This window comes from Hakea prostrata, chromosome 1 (assembly GCF_041222555.1).
Source record: "Hakea prostrata isolate BN-2017 chromosome 1, UWA_Hpros_2, whole genome shotgun sequence".
Lineage (NCBI taxonomy): Eukaryota > Viridiplantae > Streptophyta > Magnoliopsida > Proteales > Proteaceae > Hakea > Hakea prostrata.
The window spans coordinates 23,702,076-23,720,497 of record NC_142600.1 but is presented as its reverse complement, the minus strand read 5'-3'; the positions used below and the strand labels follow the sequence as shown (position 1 = coordinate 23,720,497).

General features: G+C 36.8%; 2 protein-coding genes across 5 annotated transcripts; both read right to left on the bottom strand.

Moving 5' to 3' along the window:
• Positions 1–2,628: 2,628 nt before the first annotated feature.
• On the bottom strand, positions 2,629–9,648 carry LOC149028374 (protein WVD2-like 3). 4 transcript variants are annotated; one of them, XM_089136102.1, is made up of 8 exons: positions 9,255–9,461; positions 7,181–7,752; positions 5,906–5,994; positions 5,718–5,808; positions 5,515–5,586; positions 3,795–3,905; positions 3,391–3,671; positions 2,629–3,304 (listed from the first exon to the last, which is right to left on the bottom strand). In XM_089136102.1, the coding sequence occupies exons 1-7, from the start codon at positions 9,268–9,270 to the stop codon at positions 3,405–3,407; spliced, it is 1,218 nt and encodes a 405-aa protein (XP_088992228.1). In that variant the 5' UTR covers positions 9,271–9,461; the 3' UTR covers positions 2,629–3,304; positions 3,391–3,404. The 4 variants fall into 4 exon arrangements, with proteins under 4 accessions (XP_088992228.1, XP_088992235.1, XP_088992225.1 ...); XM_089136109.1 differs by having other exon boundaries at positions 2,629–3,292; XM_089136099.1 differs by having other exon boundaries at positions 2,630–3,671.
• Positions 9,649–13,316: 3,668 nt separating this feature from the next.
• On the bottom strand, positions 13,317–14,125 carry LOC149028373 (uncharacterized). Its single transcript, XM_089151765.1, has 2 exons — positions 13,973–14,125; positions 13,317–13,862 (listed from the first exon to the last, which is right to left on the bottom strand). Exons 1-2 carry the CDS (start codon positions 14,123–14,125, stop codon positions 13,317–13,319), a joined length of 699 nt encoding a protein of 232 aa, XP_089007891.1.
• Between the last annotated feature and the right edge of the window lie 4,297 nt (positions 14,126–18,422).

Below are 18,422 nucleotides of genomic sequence, written 5' to 3'. Positions count from 1 at the left end.
CTCCATGGTGCTAAGGGTGAAGTCCCATCATACATTTAAATTATATACAAAAGTTACCATTCAAGGTGCAAATAAGCTAGCTGGGGTGAAGTGTGAACTTCATTTCCCCAGAAGAAACAAATTTAATGGGCATTGAAAATGGTATTAATTTGGATGATACTAAAACCCTAATGAGAGGTTTGTGAACCCTAGAATAGTAGATATAGACCATCCTCTATGGACAGAGGAAATCTTAATCCAAAAAGAAATGATCTCTATGATACTGAGAAGAAGGTTTTCTGAACAAGCAACATGGGGAAGTGCAAAGCTGAAGAGTGATGAAAGAGAAACTACCAGTATGGCAGCCCCAGTTGGCTTCAAAAACACTTATTTTTGTATGTTTAAAAGCAATATAATTGTTAAGTTTCTACTTCTGCAATTTCTCTTTCAGGGAAATGTTTCCAAAATTAAAAGAAGAACAAAAGGCTGATGTTTGTATTAGTTTTGGATTTTTATGAAAGACCCTTTATTAAAGTGAAAAGATAGAGAAATTAATAACTCCCTTTTAAATCCGACAAATGCATCACCAACAAAACTTTATGAATAAAATAGTGTCTCCACACTAATTCCTCAAATCCTCAGATACTATTTTACCAACTACAGGGTTACATCAGTATACAGAAAATACAATTTCATCAAAGCAACTACCTAATCCATGGGTTTTCTTAATTAATTATTTTATAGTAACCTAATCCGTGAATCATTGATATTAATCATTATCCTATGTTCATCATTAGCCAATCAAAGTATACCTATACACTTGCACACAAAAAAAAAAATTTATAATTTCACTCTTTTGCACTTTAAAATTTCCAATCAAGGTAAATAAGATAACTAACCTTCATCAAGATCTTTGAGTTATGTTGAATGATTTTGGGTTCTAGTAGGAGAAAAACAGGCTCAATTAAATTCAAGTTTTGAACTAAGAGTTTCAGCCAGAGAAGACCCTAAATAATGCTGATGCTTGAAAATGAGATCTAGCACATCTCAGTTTGGTTTCAACCTAAACCATCCTCAACATAGAAATTTAAAGCCTTAATCTGAAAAGATCGATTTTGGTCATATATCTCAGTTTCTTAAAGCTAGCTTGAACCTTCTAGATCACTTAATTTTCTAGTGTTGTAAAATATGTTCTAATTTTAGAAAGAAAATGCTTCAATACCAAAATTTCAATACCAAAAAATCCAGAAGTTTGTAATTGAAGCTGATGCTTCGTTGATCTGGATTTGAAGTACTGTAAAAGACCCTTTTTATTTTGTTTTTTCTTTATTTTGTAAGAGACATTTTTTTAACTTGAAAAGATGGGAAGGATCCTCCTTTTAATCCGACAATCTTTGATCATCAAAACTCTGAGAATAGTGTTTTCTCACTATTTCCTTCAAATAATATGTAAACAAACCACTGCAGATTACATGATTAGTCGATACAGGTCTCATCACAATGATTACCTAATCCTAATTTTAATCCTAATCCACGGATCATTAGTATATGATTGGAAATGGGTAGTTAACTTGTGATAAAGTTTACTATCTTAGGCCCTAGGGCATTGGCTATACCAAAATGCTACAAGCAAAATTAAGGGTGTAATTGGAGGGTCTTGCTTGGTTCTGCGCGTTAAAAGCGCAGGACCACCAAGCCACACATTTCGGGTGGTCGGATTGAAAATTCGGTCAAAATTTTGATCTCGACCATTGAAATTCAACTGTCGAAACCCCGAGGGATGGCTTAGTTGACAAAAGACCAACACTTCCACATATGAGGTCAGAGTTCGAATTCCCTTGGGGCCAGTGGCGAAGCCCCACCTATATTAATTATAAAGCTACCATGAGGATGTAGTCAAGGTGTACGTAAACTGACCCAAATGAACCATAGATCCAAAAAAAATAAAAATTCAACGGTCGAAATCAAAATCTCGACATGACAGTCATGCACATTACCCAAGCTTTTTCCTTAATTAGACCCAGAGCCAGAATATTGATGTGATCCGAACTTAGAAATTGATACTTTTCATTGAACCCACCCTTTCTAGGCCTGAGCTAGCACTATTGTAAGACCAAACTTACATAACTAAATCAACTTGACACATTAAGGTCATTTTCACCTTTTCTTAGAGTCTCTTCAGTTATCTGAAATCACTGAATTCATGAACTTGACACATTCAGGTTATTTTCACCATTTCTTAAAGCCTCTTCGATAATCTAAAAATCACTGGATTCATGAATCAGAGATACCTGTTTGATTGTAAAACATTCATAGATTCTTTAAATCCAAGAATTTCATTTTTTTTGGTTAAAATCGTGAATTAAGTCATTCTTGGGTATTAGAAAAAATCGATAGATTCCACCCTAAATATAAAATGAATGAAACTTGCGGATTCATGTGGAATACTCCCATGAAATTCTACGAACTTCGATAGATTTGAGACTAACCAAACACTTAATTTTTCGAACCACAACTCCGTAGATTTGAAATCTCATTTCATTTCAAATCCATGGATTCATATAACCAAATAGGCTTAAACCATGACATGATCAGATACCGATTCTTTAAACCATGATCTGTCACGAGCATTATATTAGCAAGTGAAGTTAGGCATCAAAGTGGAGCCTTGTGTTCAGGACACCTATATTTCACTCACTAGACGCAGATGCACAATGGTAAATTTCAACAAACTAAAACAACCTTTTTTCAAACAAATTTATAAGGGCACTAAAAGCACCAGCTCTGAAGGTTGGACCAACTCTGTTTCTGCACGTGTAGTATATTTTGCACAGAAACTCATATTGTCACAACTAAAAGTTGAAATAACACTCATCCAACATAAGGTCCCACCATGCTCTTTAGGGCTTTTTCTCTTTTTGCCTAAAGAAAATCACAAGTGATTAGGCTCACCATTGCCCATAATGACAAACCAAAACACCATCTCCACACATGCTTCTATGGCACCTCAGCTAAGAGCAATATAGTCATCTACCAACCAGATTAACTAGAACAGGGGGAGCACACCAGTAGTGTGTTTACATCGTTGGATGTATTATTGCTCTCAATAATCTTTAAGATTACAAGAACTGAGGGCTGATGATCCTTTCCATTAGTAATGCTATATGTGAGCAGTGATGCTGTCATTTACTGGAATTGGAACTCTTTATATATATTGTGTGAATATAAATTACAGAAAAATTTACACTTAAACTATATCACAGGAACTTTTTTTTCTTTTTTCTTTTTTGGGTAGGATATATCACAGGAAATACTGCAACCAGTCCTTGCAAACAAGAAGACAGTGCATCTTTCAGAATTCATACAAAAAATAGAGAAGGAACTTCCCTGTTAAATAATGAAAAAACTCACCATGTCATGATGATTCATGACTGGACTGTGATGTCCATCTGCTGCTCATTTGACTTCGGGGAACTGGATCTTGTGCTTTCTCTCACCTCTTTGGGCCCATCTTTGACTTTGGCGTATGAGTTTGTGTCAATAGCCTTAGTATCTTCTTTGTAAATACCCAGACTAAGACGATTTGCCCGAACACCAACTCCTTTCTGATTGTCTCCCTTAGAAGAATTAACTGTATCACTAAAGCTTTTTCTCCGTCCCAACTTTGGTGATTTTGCACGAGTTGTAGGCAGCTGCAACATAACAAGGAAAAGAAAGCACAGCAATTCTATCACTAAAAATTTTAAAAAGATTGTTCATATTAGCTCCAATAATATCAATAAATCTCTGCTACTATATGATTGCTGACAGGGTACCTTTTTGAGTTCAACTTTAGGTGGTGGACCCTCATGGTAAAAGCTTGGCATTGGGTTTGCTCTGAATGTTAAGGTCTTTCTGAGCTGCTTTAGAGCTGCCTCTCGTTCCTCCTGTAAAACATATTACAAAAGAGGGTAAAACAGCATACCAAGGGGCAAAATATCGGTTATTTGTCAAATTTCTGTGCTAGCATGAAAAGCAGCTGCTTAATGCACTTTGGCACCATACTTGTACATACTTCAATGTATGCAGTGAAAATGCACATAGAAAAAAATAATAGAAATAAAAAAAATAGGCCAATGTTCAAAATCAATAGATAGAACGAAAATTGGCCAAAACTCAAATCCAAAATCTCTGGGCCAAATTTATAAAATAAAATCATTTCAAACTTGGAGAATTTGTATCGAACATTTTCATAGAAAGAAAAGACAGGCACTTTTTGGGATCTACTGGAAAATCATTTTTTTTAATGGGGGAAAACAGTTCAGGAACTGTAATGACATATTTCAGTTCTGATTGAGAAATCATTTGGTAGTACCCATGTGTAAATGTTTTTTCTATCACATTTCCAGAAAAACCTAACAAAAACATGTATAGATTTAGTGGTAGGTGAATGGATTTACCCTCTCATCTTCCTTCCTACATCTAAAACTCAAAACTGTACCAGAGTAGGAATGAGATTATTGAATTTACGTCTACAAAACATTGCTTAGCTACAGGACAGTGTGGGGAGAACTGGTTTCACCAACCACTGGCTATCCACCTTGTTCTTCATTCTCCATCAAACCAATGGGGTAGCAGTTCTTTCCATTCTCCATTAATAACCTATGGTGTGGCTGTGCCTAAGGGGAATTGACACTTATCACTGTCAGTCTCTCTCAAAATGAGTTTTCATCTAGGATGATGAAGACAACAAAACAAAACCTTCGGATTTAACTAAGAAAATGAATATGATGAGGTAGAATTCACAGGAGCTAGACTGGGATTTCCAACCAGCTAAAGGGCCACGCATCAAGCCATAGAAGAAAGCTGGAACCAAGGGCAGCAATTGTATTTAATTCAATATAGTCTTCAGATTTCAAATTAAATCTCATCAATTGTGGAACAAAGATGCTGGTCTCTAGTGGCCTCATGCATCCACCTTGCATCATAACTTAATCATCACTGCCACTCCATGCCACAAATCAAACATATGCATACTTTCTGATCCTTCTGTTTTCCACTCACACCTCAACACCAACCATGTTGGTACTCAGTGGAACAATGCAGATAACAGGACCCCCCCCCCCCCCACACACACACACCCAATCAAGGCCAGGTGGGGTTGCACGTAGAGAGATAAGGATGGAAGGCAGCATTAGTGTGGGTGGAGCTGTCTGGGTAAGCAGCATCAGGGACTGGTGCTTGTTTTTCTAATTGCAAAGAAAAACAACAATTTTACCCTTCAATTTTGAAACTTGTGAGTATAAGCTCACCAAAGAGTATACACAAATGTCTAAAAGCTACTCTTGGGCAAAGTACCTAATAAGGTCATGACTCGATCAATGTTTTTTCTATTATTTTGATATTCTCAAAATAGAAATAAGGTTTATAAATGATACAAAACACCTTAAAGAAGCGTTTGTATCATAAAACAAAAGAAAACGGATACCAAAAAGAGCCAAAGAAACTAAGAATTATTTTGGCACCACTACTTGAAATACTAAGAAAGTCGTGTACCTTATTCCGAGCTTCACATTGCATCTTCTCAGCCTCCAACGCTTGTTGCTTCTGCTCCAACTTTGAGAAAAACTAAAAGAGGAAAATAGTTAATACAACCATTGAGAACGATGTGGAAGAAAAGTAAGAAATTTTTATTATTTATTATTGAAAACTGAGGTCATTTATACAGTTGATGTGCAAAATTCTAACAAGAGAAATACCTCCTTGCGTTTCTCTGCACGCTCAGAACATTTAAACGTAGGAGCTGATGGGAGGGTTATCCTAGAGCTTGCTGTTTTCACAGAAGCTGTCCTACATAACGTCAAGTATAAACAATTTTAAGACTGTTTCAAAATAAATGAATGCAGAAAGTAACACTAGAATTTAAGCTGCTGGGAACAGAGGATACGATGAAGCAACAGAAGAGGCATCTTCTTCATCTGGAAGCTTCTTATTATCAGGTTGCAGCAACTTTCTAGATGCCAATGATGATCTAGGCTGCAAAAATTAGAAAACTCCAAATATTAGCAATTAATTAATCAGAACTAGATGAAGACATACAGGTCAGAGACATAATCATAGAAGACACTAAATGCCCTAGGCCTGCCTTGGGGAAATGTTGAATTATAGCAAAACAAATGATACTTTCGGAGTCATCAAAGGTCAATCCATTGAAGTGCAGAAATTACATAGACATTTAAAACCTTTTAATGGAAAGAAAGCAAAGTGGAAGAGAAAAAAAGAAGGCATCCCGATTTGATATTTTCTATTCACCTAATAACGTTCCAATCATGTAGGGTAAGGACAATAAAATACGAGGTTAAAGTATCAAAGTGCATTAATGTTTCGAATTATATTTAGGGTCATCTTTCTGGCTAGGCCTTTCTTAATGACAGTGTTGACAGGAGAAGAGATAAAATAGGTGTGACCATGGAACAGGAGGAAAAGAAGGGGGCAGGTGTAGGACTGAGAGACAAGATTCAAAGATAGAAGAATGATTGCCAAAAACAGAGAAACTGAGATATAGTGAGAAAAGAGAGCATGGGTATGCTTCCGTCGTTTGCCACAAGGATTGTCACACCACTGCACAGAATAGTTCTTTGGTGATAGTTGCTGTGGCTTGGGTGATAGTAGCTATGGCCAAAAGGATTGTCACACCACTGCACAGGATGGTTTTTTGGTGATGGTGGTTGGGGCACTGCAGTTGGAAATGACTCACAATAAGTTGGGATGTCTCGGATGTATCATACTGAACCGAACCAGTATCAAACCATCTCTGGCGGAATCAAGTCTGGACTAAGAATCCAAAATGGGCAATACTGGATCTTTTTTTTTCTTTTTCTTTTTTGCCAAAACAATACTTGATTGATAGTGTGTATGTACTTTTTTAAGTTTTGACTCACCAGATCAAATCAGAACCTACTGACACCAATATGAAGTGTATCATCTAGACATGTATTGATTCTTGTTTCCTTCTACAATACATGTATTGATTCAGAAGCAGGATTACACCCACAAGCACATGACACCTGCTACCATGCATAATGAGATCTACTGATTGCAGATCACATCAATTTACAATGTAAATCAACACAAACCGTTATCTTGGCTGGTTGTTTGGGAATAATTTGATAGCTCATATGATGATAAATTCTTTAAACAAATGAGACAAAAGAAACATTACCTGTGGCTTTTTTGTTGAGCTGGGACCCTGGAAGTGGTTGCCATTGGATGGTCTGCTTATGCCGCCGTTCGAAACAGCAGTTTCAGGTCCAACTGGACGAGTTCCACATGAAGCACGCTTCTCAGTTGCCAGAGAAAATGGTTGAGGAACAGTAACGTTTGCCCGCAAGTTTCCAGTGCCGTCGGACCTTGATGAAGATTTCACAGGAGAGCTTAACTTTTTGAGGTTGCTTGGCTTCTGACCTGGAGATTTTTCTGTTTCATCGCTAGGCAATAAGTTTGTAACACAAACCACATCCTGCTCTTTCTCATTACATTTTTCATCCCCGTCACTCTCAGATATCTCAATTGCATTTTCCATGGTGCATTCTTTAACATCACAATCCTTTATTTCGATGTTCTCCTCTAGAATTTCAGAGTTTGGATTCCCCTTCATCTGATCATCAGATTCTGGATGATCCCAGTTCCTACAAACAATGCCATTGCCTGAATCATGGCCAACACCATTTGAATAAACTATGACACGATCTGACTCTTTGTCCATACAAACATCAGCAATTTTCCGGCCCATAACTGCAACAGGGACAAGGTGGGAGTGTTATATTATTTCAAGATCACACGAGCTACAAAAAGTTGCAGAGAACAATCATCAGGCCATTGGATATCTGCTCCTCTTAAGCAGTTTTTATCTTTACAAAAATTGGAATAATATGGTACAACGTCAGTCTCACTAAACAAGCATTCAGCAGTACCATACCAATTCTGCCTTGACATAGGGATTGCAACTTGACAGCTTGCAAATCAATTAAACAATAGCATACATGGGTAAAATACAAGTAATCGCATTTACAACTATATACAGTTCTTTTGACAGAAAAAGACAACTTTCAATCTTTTTTCTTCCTTATATAACTGAAATCACCAAGATTGCTTGCCAGGGAACAAATAATTCACAACTAAAAATATAGATATTGCACATAGAAAGGAAAGCATTGTACCAAATTGACAGGTAAGATAAAATATATTTGAAGTGAAGTAAATCGAAAAACAGCAAGGAAGTCTTGTTTTGCCGAATGAAATGAACAAGATAAATATGAATAAAGACTTAAGTACAAAGAAAACACATGTAAAGTGCAACAGAAGCACAAACATTTTTTCTGCAGCAAAATCAGATTCAATTCAGTAAACCATTCATAATAATATGGTAACATAAGGGCTCTCAATCAGCTTCCTCCTCTACAAACAGCAGCTAACAGAATCCATACACCAGGAACAAGAAAAACAATCAAAAAGTAAGAAAACTGATACAGAAGCAACCTATCCAGATGCAAATGATTTGCAGCTAAACAAAATTAACATTTAATTAGCAGGGTGAAGTAAAAGATGGCAAGGGCAATGTTACTTTCAACTAGAGGAGAGAGGAACAATTTGCTTCTAAAATTCTCGAATGGGGGCATATCCGACATTAAGATTTACAATATCACCGCAAAAGAAGCTGGGGGCCAAAAAGAAGAGCAATTCAAAGGCACAGAAGTTATTCTTCACACACTTGTCTAAATGAAATATAAAAAAGAACAGCAGAAGGATTTTATACGAATGGGAGTTTCAATCCCGACTCCACCACCCAGTTAATTTGGAAAAAATGTGAACAAATTTTGAAAAGAAATACTGAAACTAACAAACAAACATTTTTATGCTTCAGGGGCTAAGAGGGTACTAAGAATCAATCATAAGTTGAATGAGAAATGGGGAAGCCAAACATTCGAAGTGCATCTGCAGAAGAAGAAAACAAGCTACAATAAAAACCCTGGAGCTGGGGGAGAGGCGCTGGAGAAGAGGGAACACCTTGCAAACTTATTCATCCAGACAAACAAAAGAAAACCAAAAGTAGGAAAATTTAGAAACCGTCCCACCAAGCTACATTTCTGTGCAGGACAAAACAAGAACATCGCATCATAAGCTAAAAGCAAAGAAGAAGCAAAAACAACAAAATGAGACACCCAAACATTGACAAAATCCACAAAGCAACCGCAGACAACAATCATTCAAAAATACAGAAGAGAACAAGCAGCCACCTTTCCGTGTGAACATCAAACCCTTAAAAACTACGTAAAACGAAACAAAAAACAACTTTTTTCTCAGATCAATCCCCCAACAACCGGCTCGTCTGAGGATTCAAACAAGCAAACGACACCAAACAAAGCCGCTTGAAATCACATTGCCTGTAACGATGGAAAACAAGCAGATCAATAGAAATTTAAAGCTTAAAATGGTGTGAATGTTGCAGATTTCTTACATTACTTCACAAGATCTGACGAGATCTCCAAGCACTATCGAAACAATAAAACGACCTCACCTTACAAACCGCTCCCTCTCTCTCTCTCTCTCTCTCTCAAATTTTCGGGTTTTACCACTTTTTCCTTTACGGACCCCAGTTCCTTCAAAGCATCGAAGTCCGTTCTTATATTCACTCCTACTGTACATATATATAAATAAGACTGGCATGAATTAACGGCGTCTGACGGCGTTACGAAAACCCTAAATGGCCCCGCCATTTTTTCAGGTTTTTCTTTGCCCGTCAGGTCGTGCGTTCGGATCTTGTGGTAGATCTTCTCGTCCGGCCCTTCACACACAACTCATCGACGTCACCGCTTCTTTCGCTGTTTGTCGGAATCTAGAATTTTCTATTTTCCTAAATGTGAAAGTTCCTTATCTTAATGTAACCACAGACAAATCGTACCCGGCTCAACCTTAAAACGGTTTGGACCAAATGACCCAATTCCACCCGGAATGGTCAAGGCATATAGTTGATGATCAATCCATAAGGTCTTAAACAACCCGGTCTAACCCGTGGGGTGGTACGAAATCGGCGGCGCGTAAATCATTTCTATGTTTGAATGATAAGCAAGTGGTGAGGGTTAATTTAGTAAATTGATATTTGTTGGTCCCACGTCATATCTATGATTTTGATTCCTAATCCGTGTTTTGACGCTTACTTTGGTGGGACGTTTATGTCTGAGCCGAATATAAAGAGTGGGTTTATCTCACTAATGTCTCCATCAACTAGTCTAAATCAAAATTCAAAACCCATCATCACCACCTTTTCAACCCTTGGATTGGAATATTCTCTTTTACTGATGCTTGAAGTTTAGGTGTGTTACAACAGTGGCCACTATAATTATGGATTGACCCTACCTGATTTAATCCCGCTAACCATGTCGATAAAGCCACATTACCCCCTTAATTTAATCAGTTCCACTTTCCGTTGGAATATTCCTAAACTGCCCTCACACCCCAACTTTAGCAAGTCACGGCATTTCTGGTCTTTATTTTAGATTTCTGTTAGGGTATTTCTGGAACAAGTTGCCAACTTGGGCTATTAACTATTTATGGTTAAAAGCTCTATAATTAAGACATTCGTCGATCTACGTGCATGGTTTGTCTCTTGCACAAATGACAAACCCCATGCAGCAGCGGGAGAGTACGTATTTTTTTTTAAGTGAAGATATCCACGTTTAGGGTTCGTTTGGTTTTAGGATATATCACAAGTTCACAACCTAATTAAGAGCAGCATGAAGACATTTTGTTTTGTTTACCTAATCACAAGGGCCTAAAAATAGATATTCAAATCTTTTTTCCATTATTAGGGTTGCAAGTTCCATCCTGTGGCCTAATCCACTCTAATCTTGAGCTTGAATTGGATTTGAACTTGAAAGTATGCCCTCAAAGTCGAATTATAACAAGCTTAAATATTCAAGTTCAAGAGCAGGTGAAGGTTGAGTTTTTGACCTAGCCGGCTTAATAAATCCAAGCACTAGTTTTGACTCTTGATGGTAATCGTTGATAGTAAAACATGGTTAGGGCCAATCGGGTAAGTTGGTTAGACAGGTAATAGTTTCAGTTGGCCCATTAAAAAAAGGGTTAGATTTAGGGTTTAGGTTTAGTATTAGGGGCTAAGAGGGTAGTCAAATTTGCGGTCAAGGTTTTATAAAGCCTAACTCAACCAAAGCCTTTAATTTTATTTTATTTTATTATTCAAAGAGATTTTATTCAGGAGCGGAGCTCGAAGAAGAAAGGATACAAAGATCTTTCAACCAAATCTAATTATTATTACAACTATACTTTTTATCAAAGAAATACCCAAACGAGGCACCATATATTGCGCTTATTGGTTAAACTGAACTAGGATATATTTCATTTAACATTCATATATTACTTAAAACAATTAATGACAGATACCAGAAGTACTCCAATTGATTAATCTTTTTTTTTTTTTAATTATCTATTTACATGCATCTTAACTATTTTTCACTAAACTTAGTAACATTAGGCTATAAAGGATCAGATTAAAATTCTTGACCTATTACTTATGAGATGTTGTTTGTCAATTAAACCGACTCCTTTAATCGTACTTGGATCAAGCAAGGACCCCCTGAAAGCGAAAAAATGAAGGTTTGCCGTAAAAGATAAAAAATATAATACAGCAAAAGGTGCAACGACAAGAAAGATGCTCGTGGCTGCTACATTGACTCCTTTTTAAAAGATTATTTATCTAATTAATTAAGGCTTTAAGCAGTGATGTCTAATCAAGTATTTAAAAATTATCACCATAATTTAATAGCACATTACATAAGAACTGATAATTATAGATTAACAACCAAATGCATGTCTAGTTTGCCGACACTAATATCCTTTTGTAGTGATCTCTTAATTAATTAAAGATTAAACTAAATGCAATACCTTTTTAATGATTATTTTGTTAATAATTCGATTTTGAGAAATAAAGGCATTCTCAATTATTTCTCAGCTAAATAGTTTTAAGGTTTAAGTATACAATAATTATCTATAAATTAATAAGGAAGAAAAAGAACTTTAATCGTCTAATGGTTCCTATGCCTAAACATATGAACATTTAAAATCTTTTGGATTTCATTTATTATATTTTTACAGATTTCTTGCATCAAATTGTTGTAAAAAAATGATAATTTTCAAAACCTTTCTCGTCTGACAATGCCACCCAACCATGCATATCATCTTCTATAAGATAACCTTTATATTAAAATCTTATTTCATTATTGATTTCATCATTTAACCAATATGATTTTTAACTAAATTTAGCAAAATATATCAATATATATAATAGAGAAAATTTTGAGAACACGTCAAGATATACAATGAAAAGCATAGATACCCAAAAACTACGTCAAATTAGCAATCACGTACGGTCTTTTTTGTTAGAGTTGTTAGTTGATTAGATAAATTGACGGATACACCCAAGGTAGACACTTTCAAATTTTATACTTCGCAAGTCTAGAATCAATGGAACCCTTAAGCATCTTAAATCCAACTTCCCTGGTTGCTTAAAGTTTGCGAAGAGATCCTAGCTCGTTGGGCACTCCTTGAGATCGAGATCTCCTCCAAGGAGAAGAACTAAACTAATCAATTTAGCATACTTTCGGGGTGGTGGGGGTGTTTGTTTTGTCATATATCTCAGAGTACTGTAAAACTTATATAATGAATAAGATTAGTGAGTTGTGAAAGGAGTGAAGCAAAGTGAGTAGAGTAAAGAAACAATGCAAGCTTGTTTTGAGTTGGAAATGGGACCCTAATCCTCTGCCTTTGGCCTAAATTTTTCCTTCAAGGTGAAGTAAATGAATATTTAAAAAGAAAGAAAAAAAGGCCTTTGTAAAGTCTCTTTATAGAAAATCATTATCATTATACATCCAAAAGCACACACTAGCCTTGGGCTTTGTTTTATTTTTTGGGTGTATCATGTATGAGTAGCCTTAAATGTTATCCAACTCTGAAAGTCTGGTGTTGCTAGTTAAGCTTAATGAAAATGATGAGAAGTCACAATCTCGTACCATAATTTTTATTAGCAAAAATTAATGGGCCACAATATTATTTGATGGATGATGAGTCTTAATCTTGTATCATATGACAAACATACAATGTGACAGTTTTTATTTTCTTAGTTTATATTTTTTTTGGTTCATAGATTGTAATGGATCACTTGCATAGATATAGTTGGTGTAATTGTTGACAAATAAGTCAAAACCCTAAACCCTAAACTTTTTTTTTTTTTTTTGGTAAACTGAGTTTTAATTAGAAGATGGGCCAGCAAAACCCAAGACAGCCTAATTACAAGCTTCAAGAAGCCAAGGAGTGGAAATAGGCCAGACAGTCCTACTAGCCATGGACCGGGCCTTTCTAGCTAGGGTATCGGCTACAGAATTAGCCCACCTAGAAACAAACTGAACCGACCATAAAGGTTCAGAAGAGAGCATCCTCCGAATGTCCTCAATCACACACACAGCATCCACCTGAATAGGAAAGGAGGGGTCTACAACAGCTTTACATAAGGTAAAGGAATCAGTTTCAAAAAGCGAACTTGTAAGACCAGCCTGTGAAGCCCAAGAGAGAGCTTCCCTGAGGGCCAACGATTCACCAAGCAGAGTGGTAGAAGCCAAGGAGGGGATAGAGCAGGCATGGAGACACGAGCCACTACTATTTCTCGCGATGAAGCCGAGACCTGCAGAATCGTCTATTGGTGACCAAGAGAAGTCAGAATTCACTTTAATGACATGAATCGCAGGGGGAATCCAAACTCTAGAGATCGTAGAGCCATCATCACTCAGAGGAGATCTTGAGCATCCAAATTCATGATAAGCTTTCCGGGATTTCTGCAAGCATGTTCGGGATTCCAAATTGTGCCATTGAAAGTTAAATCGTTTCTAGCTAACCAGACGAACCAGCAAGTAAAAAGGAAGATGCTCAATGCCTCTTTACTTGCCCTTGAATCCGGAAACCGCCAATTCCCCCAGTTGTTGATGATGCTAATCAAAGATTTATGTTGCTGTGATTCAATCATACCAGAAAGGCCCATGCCAAACCATATTGCTCGAGATAAATCGCAATCAAATAAAGTATGATCAATGGATTCCATTTCATAGCCGCATCTTCTACAAGAAGGATCACCTCCTGATCTGCCGAACTTGAAGATTCTCCCCTGTGGCCAGAGCTTGGTTCACTGCTTTCCACACAAAAGTGTGAATTTTTGGATAGCATTGTGCTTTCCAAATTCTCTTCCAAGACTTGGGTAAAACAGCCTCCCATGCGTGCCTGCGAGAAGACGAAGGAGCTAAAGAGATTTGTGAGTCTCTATGATTACACTGAACATGGTATGCAGACTTCACAGAGAACAATCCATTAGAGGCACCGCCCCAAATGATTGAATCTTCTGAAGGTGAGTGGCCAAGCTGAATATTTAGAATTGCCTTTACTTCCTGATCTGTAAATAGCTGTTGTAGGATGTGTCTGCTCCATGATCTTGAAAGTGGCTCGATGAGTTTCGAGACCAGTTGAAAATGGCATCCTCTCGGCTTTGTAGATGAGATCCGGAAGTTTGGTAGACCAGGGATCCGGTTTGAATCCCAAATTCTGGTTTGTTGTCCATTACCAATCAAACTAATAAGACCCAAACTGAGAACTTCTCTCCCTTTGATAATACTTTGCCATGCCCAGGAAGAACAGGCACCTTTCCGTGCTTCCATAAAGTCACATTGGGGAAAGTACACAGCCTTGATAAACTGTGCCCAGGTAGAATCCGATTGAGACCATAATCTCCAGGCTACTTTAGCCAAAAGAGCCCTATTATGGAGAATGGGATCACGAAATCCAAGCCCCCCCTTGTCTTTGGACCTACACAGTCTGGACCATGACATCCAATGTATTTTATGTTCCTCCTCTTTTTGACCCCAGTAAAAATTAGAGATGGATTTCCGCACATCATTATGAAGACCCATCGAAAGAAGGAAGTGAGACCCTGCATAAGAAGGAATAGCAGATGCGACGGATTTGATAAGGACTTCTCGCCCAGCCTGAGAGAGTAACTGTGCTTTCCAACCTTGAGTTCTCTTGAAGACTTTTTCCCCCACCTCTTTAAAAATGTCTGATTTCTTGACCCCAAAATCAGACGGAAGGCCTAAGTATTTAGAAGGACCGTCCCCATATCGGATTTTAAGAACTCGAGCAAACCATCTTCTAAATCGCACTGGAGTGTTGGGACTGAATGTAAAGGAGGACTTGCTTGCATTAATTGCTTGACCACTTGCTTGACAATATAAATCCAGACATGCTTTGAGATGGCATAGCTGGGGAAGATTAACTTCAGAGAACAATAAACAATCGTCTGCAAAGAGAAGATGAGAGATCCGAGGAGCCCTATTCTTCACACTAATGCCCTTAACCAACCCCTGATGCTCTGCCACATTCATAATGGAACTTAAAACCTGTGAACCAAGTATGAAAATGAAAGGAGAAAGGGGATCCCCCTGTCGGATACCACGAGAAGGGCAAAAGGAACCTTTCTCCACCCCATTGACCAAAAGTGTGTATGAGACTGAAGTAGTGCATTCCATTACCATATCCACCCACCGCACAGAAAAGCCCAATTTTAATAGAGAGGCTCTAATGAAAGGCCATTCCAGACGGTCATATGCCTTCCTCATATCCATTTTCATAGCTAAGAATCTCTTTTTCCCTTTCTTCCGATGTTTAACATAAACCCTAAACTTTGAACCATTCATCATTTATAATATTGTTATGCATATCATATGTATTACTCTTGATCAATTATGAAGTCATCTATCTTACTACCATAACATCATGAGACAAGTAAACCATCTCCTTAAATGTCGGTACGTGATACTATATGGGTGATGTACGACAAAAGAATGCAAGTAACTCGATTGGGTTATGGTTTTTTTTTTTTTTTTTTGTAAGTTGTTTCAAATTTGAATATATTTGAGGACCACTATCAAATTTAACTCAATAAGTTCCTCATGTTTTGCCGAGTTTAAGCATAAAAGCTGTAGGTTTTTATTTTTTAGACACATGGAAAAGGATGACTTAGCTAGCACATTATAGTGAAGTCAAAGGCCATTAATATCCTTCCATGCACTCTTTGAATCATCTCCACATAACTACATAAGGTTTTCTATTAGATTCAATATTGTATCACAGCTAGATAACTCTATGAAATAGAGTTAATTCTATTAATTTTATGTTTGACATAGCTTGATTAAGGAGTGATTTATGTTATTTTTAGTGAGTGTTTTTACATAATTTTAGTTCAGAGAATCTTAGTTTTTTAAGTCTGATATAGTTTGTTTTTGCTTTTGTATGATTGAAGGAATTGTAATCAATATATCTTAACTTTCTTGGCATTTTAAAAAGTAAAGAATTATATCTCGAGTTCACCAAGGACCGAAACGAAAAGTGGGGCGAAACCAATATTGACTGAAAAACGCTGAAGATCGCTGAAAAATCGTCGATTCTCCGACGAACCAGCGAAAGTCGCCCGAAACTTCACGATCTCTCTTTCTTTCGTTCAAAAACAAATTGTTAGAGGTAGAAATCGATTATTGAAAGGAGTTGCAGAAAAGAAGCTTGAACTGGGCGAACTATCTGATCGCCGGAATGAGTATGTATCTAATCAATTAACCACATTTATTGATCTCATTCGATGTGTGCCAAATGTGCTTAGGTCAGTCAAATCTGGAAAATTATGATGCAGTATCTCTATAGCAAACTTCGAAAGTTTGTTCACTATTTACCTTCCATATCTCATGTCATTTCTTTCTTTGATATAACCAAGGTGCTAACGAGATTTCGCCCATTAATCTCTTCTATGTCAAGGCTTCAACTGCAAGTTTTCATTTAGTAATCTTGTGCGTGATGTGTCATATGCTAAAAATGGTTTAATTTAATTGATGTGTAATGTAAAACACAAGGGCGACAGGTGGTTTACCTTTAAGGCTTTAATTAATGTGTGATATAAAGACAAAAAAGGAGAGCGTAAAGACTTTTAACTTTCGCGGATTTCCATAAAACCCACGCCCTAAAGCCTTATTTGGCTATTCCGAAGCCAGTTCTGCTTCATCTTTTCTTGAAGGAGGAATAACGGAAGTGAAGAACTCCAAAGAGCAAGCGAGGTGAAGCGGAATCAAGTTGTTGAAGCACCGTGAGAACTCAACATACTCTTGTTGCTACCCAAAAGATGTCAGCTATTGGTTTTAAGGGGGAATGTTGTAATCCTACAACTCTTGTTTACCCTAGTACTTAAGAAAATAATGAGGCCAACCAAGAAAAAAAGGAGTGCATTAAAGAGAAAAGGAGGCAAAGCCTAGAGAAGAAGACTGGCTAAGAGGAGGAAGCTGCTGCTGGAGAGGGATGGAGCATTGTGGAAGCAATAATTGACTCTCCATTTGATTATATTTTTCTTATTTTTGTCTATTATAATTGTGCTCTATTATTTCATTTTAATGCTAGGATGATAGAATACCTAATCTTGTGATTTGAGCTTAAATGTTCAATTTGTTGTTAGCTTGCTCCAACTTTGTTGTAGCATAGTTCGTTATCAAAATGTTCAACATGTATGTTTACAAATTATTCTGATACAAATCTAAATTAAGCATGCATCTCTATAGCTTGGCCTAACTTATACCCCTAGCTAGGATTAGTAAAAATTGTCTACTTGGTTATGCTTATCATGGCGCATATGGATCATGCCTATCTTTATGAAACTATTTATAGCTATATTCTTTGAATAGGGTTTTCTCTAGGATCATTTTTCTTTTGTCATAGTGAGAAGTCACCATTACCTTATCAAAGTGATTAGGTTGCATAGAAAATTTATTTCAGTTCTTCAATATAAGAACAAAATTAAAGATTAGATGAGAACTTCAGTCTTCTTTCCCACTTTTTGTTTGTGAAAGTGATAGGAGAAGACAACACACTTTTAAATTGGTGAACCCAACATTAATTACCATTATTCCTATATGTCATATGCAAAACTGTACAAACAACTGAGCCCTTCAAGTGTTTGTTTTAATGCCGATGATGAAATTTATGCTAAAAAATCTAACTCTAACCTAACTATGACACCATGATATATTGTTTCCATGCAAGATTCTCACATGATAGTGACATGGTGTCTCTCAAAGGGAGATCAGTTGAGGTTCCATGTCCCCAATAATTGCATGCTTTAATTTATTACTTCATTGAAACTTGAAAGAATAGTAATTACCATGCATGCATCAATATGGATCTGAATGTCGGCCAAAAGAGAGAGCTTGATGACTTAGTTTTCTTGTCACCCTAAGTCAAGGCTAAAACATCTTGATCAATGGATTCAAGTTGGTTTTGAATTTTGTTGAGTTAGTTTTTGTGTGGAAATAGTA

Coding starts and splice junctions, on each gene's coding strand:
- LOC149028374 (XM_089136102.1), bottom strand. Junction 3,906..5,514: donor AATGTGAAGCTCGGAATAAG/GTACACGACTTT, acceptor TATGTTTTACAG/GAGGAACGAGAGGCAGCTCT. Junction 3,672..3,794: donor CTAAAGTTGAACTCAAAAAG/GTACCCTGTCAG, acceptor GTTATGTTGCAG/CTGCCTACAACTCGTGCAAA.
- LOC149028373 (XM_089151765.1), bottom strand. CDS start 14,125: ATGGAATCCATTGATCATACTTTATTTGATTGCGATTTATCTCGAGCA. Junction 13,863..13,972: donor GGCGGTTTCCGGATTCAAGG/GCAAGTAAAGAG, acceptor ACATGCTTGCAG/AAATCCCGGAAAGCTTATCA.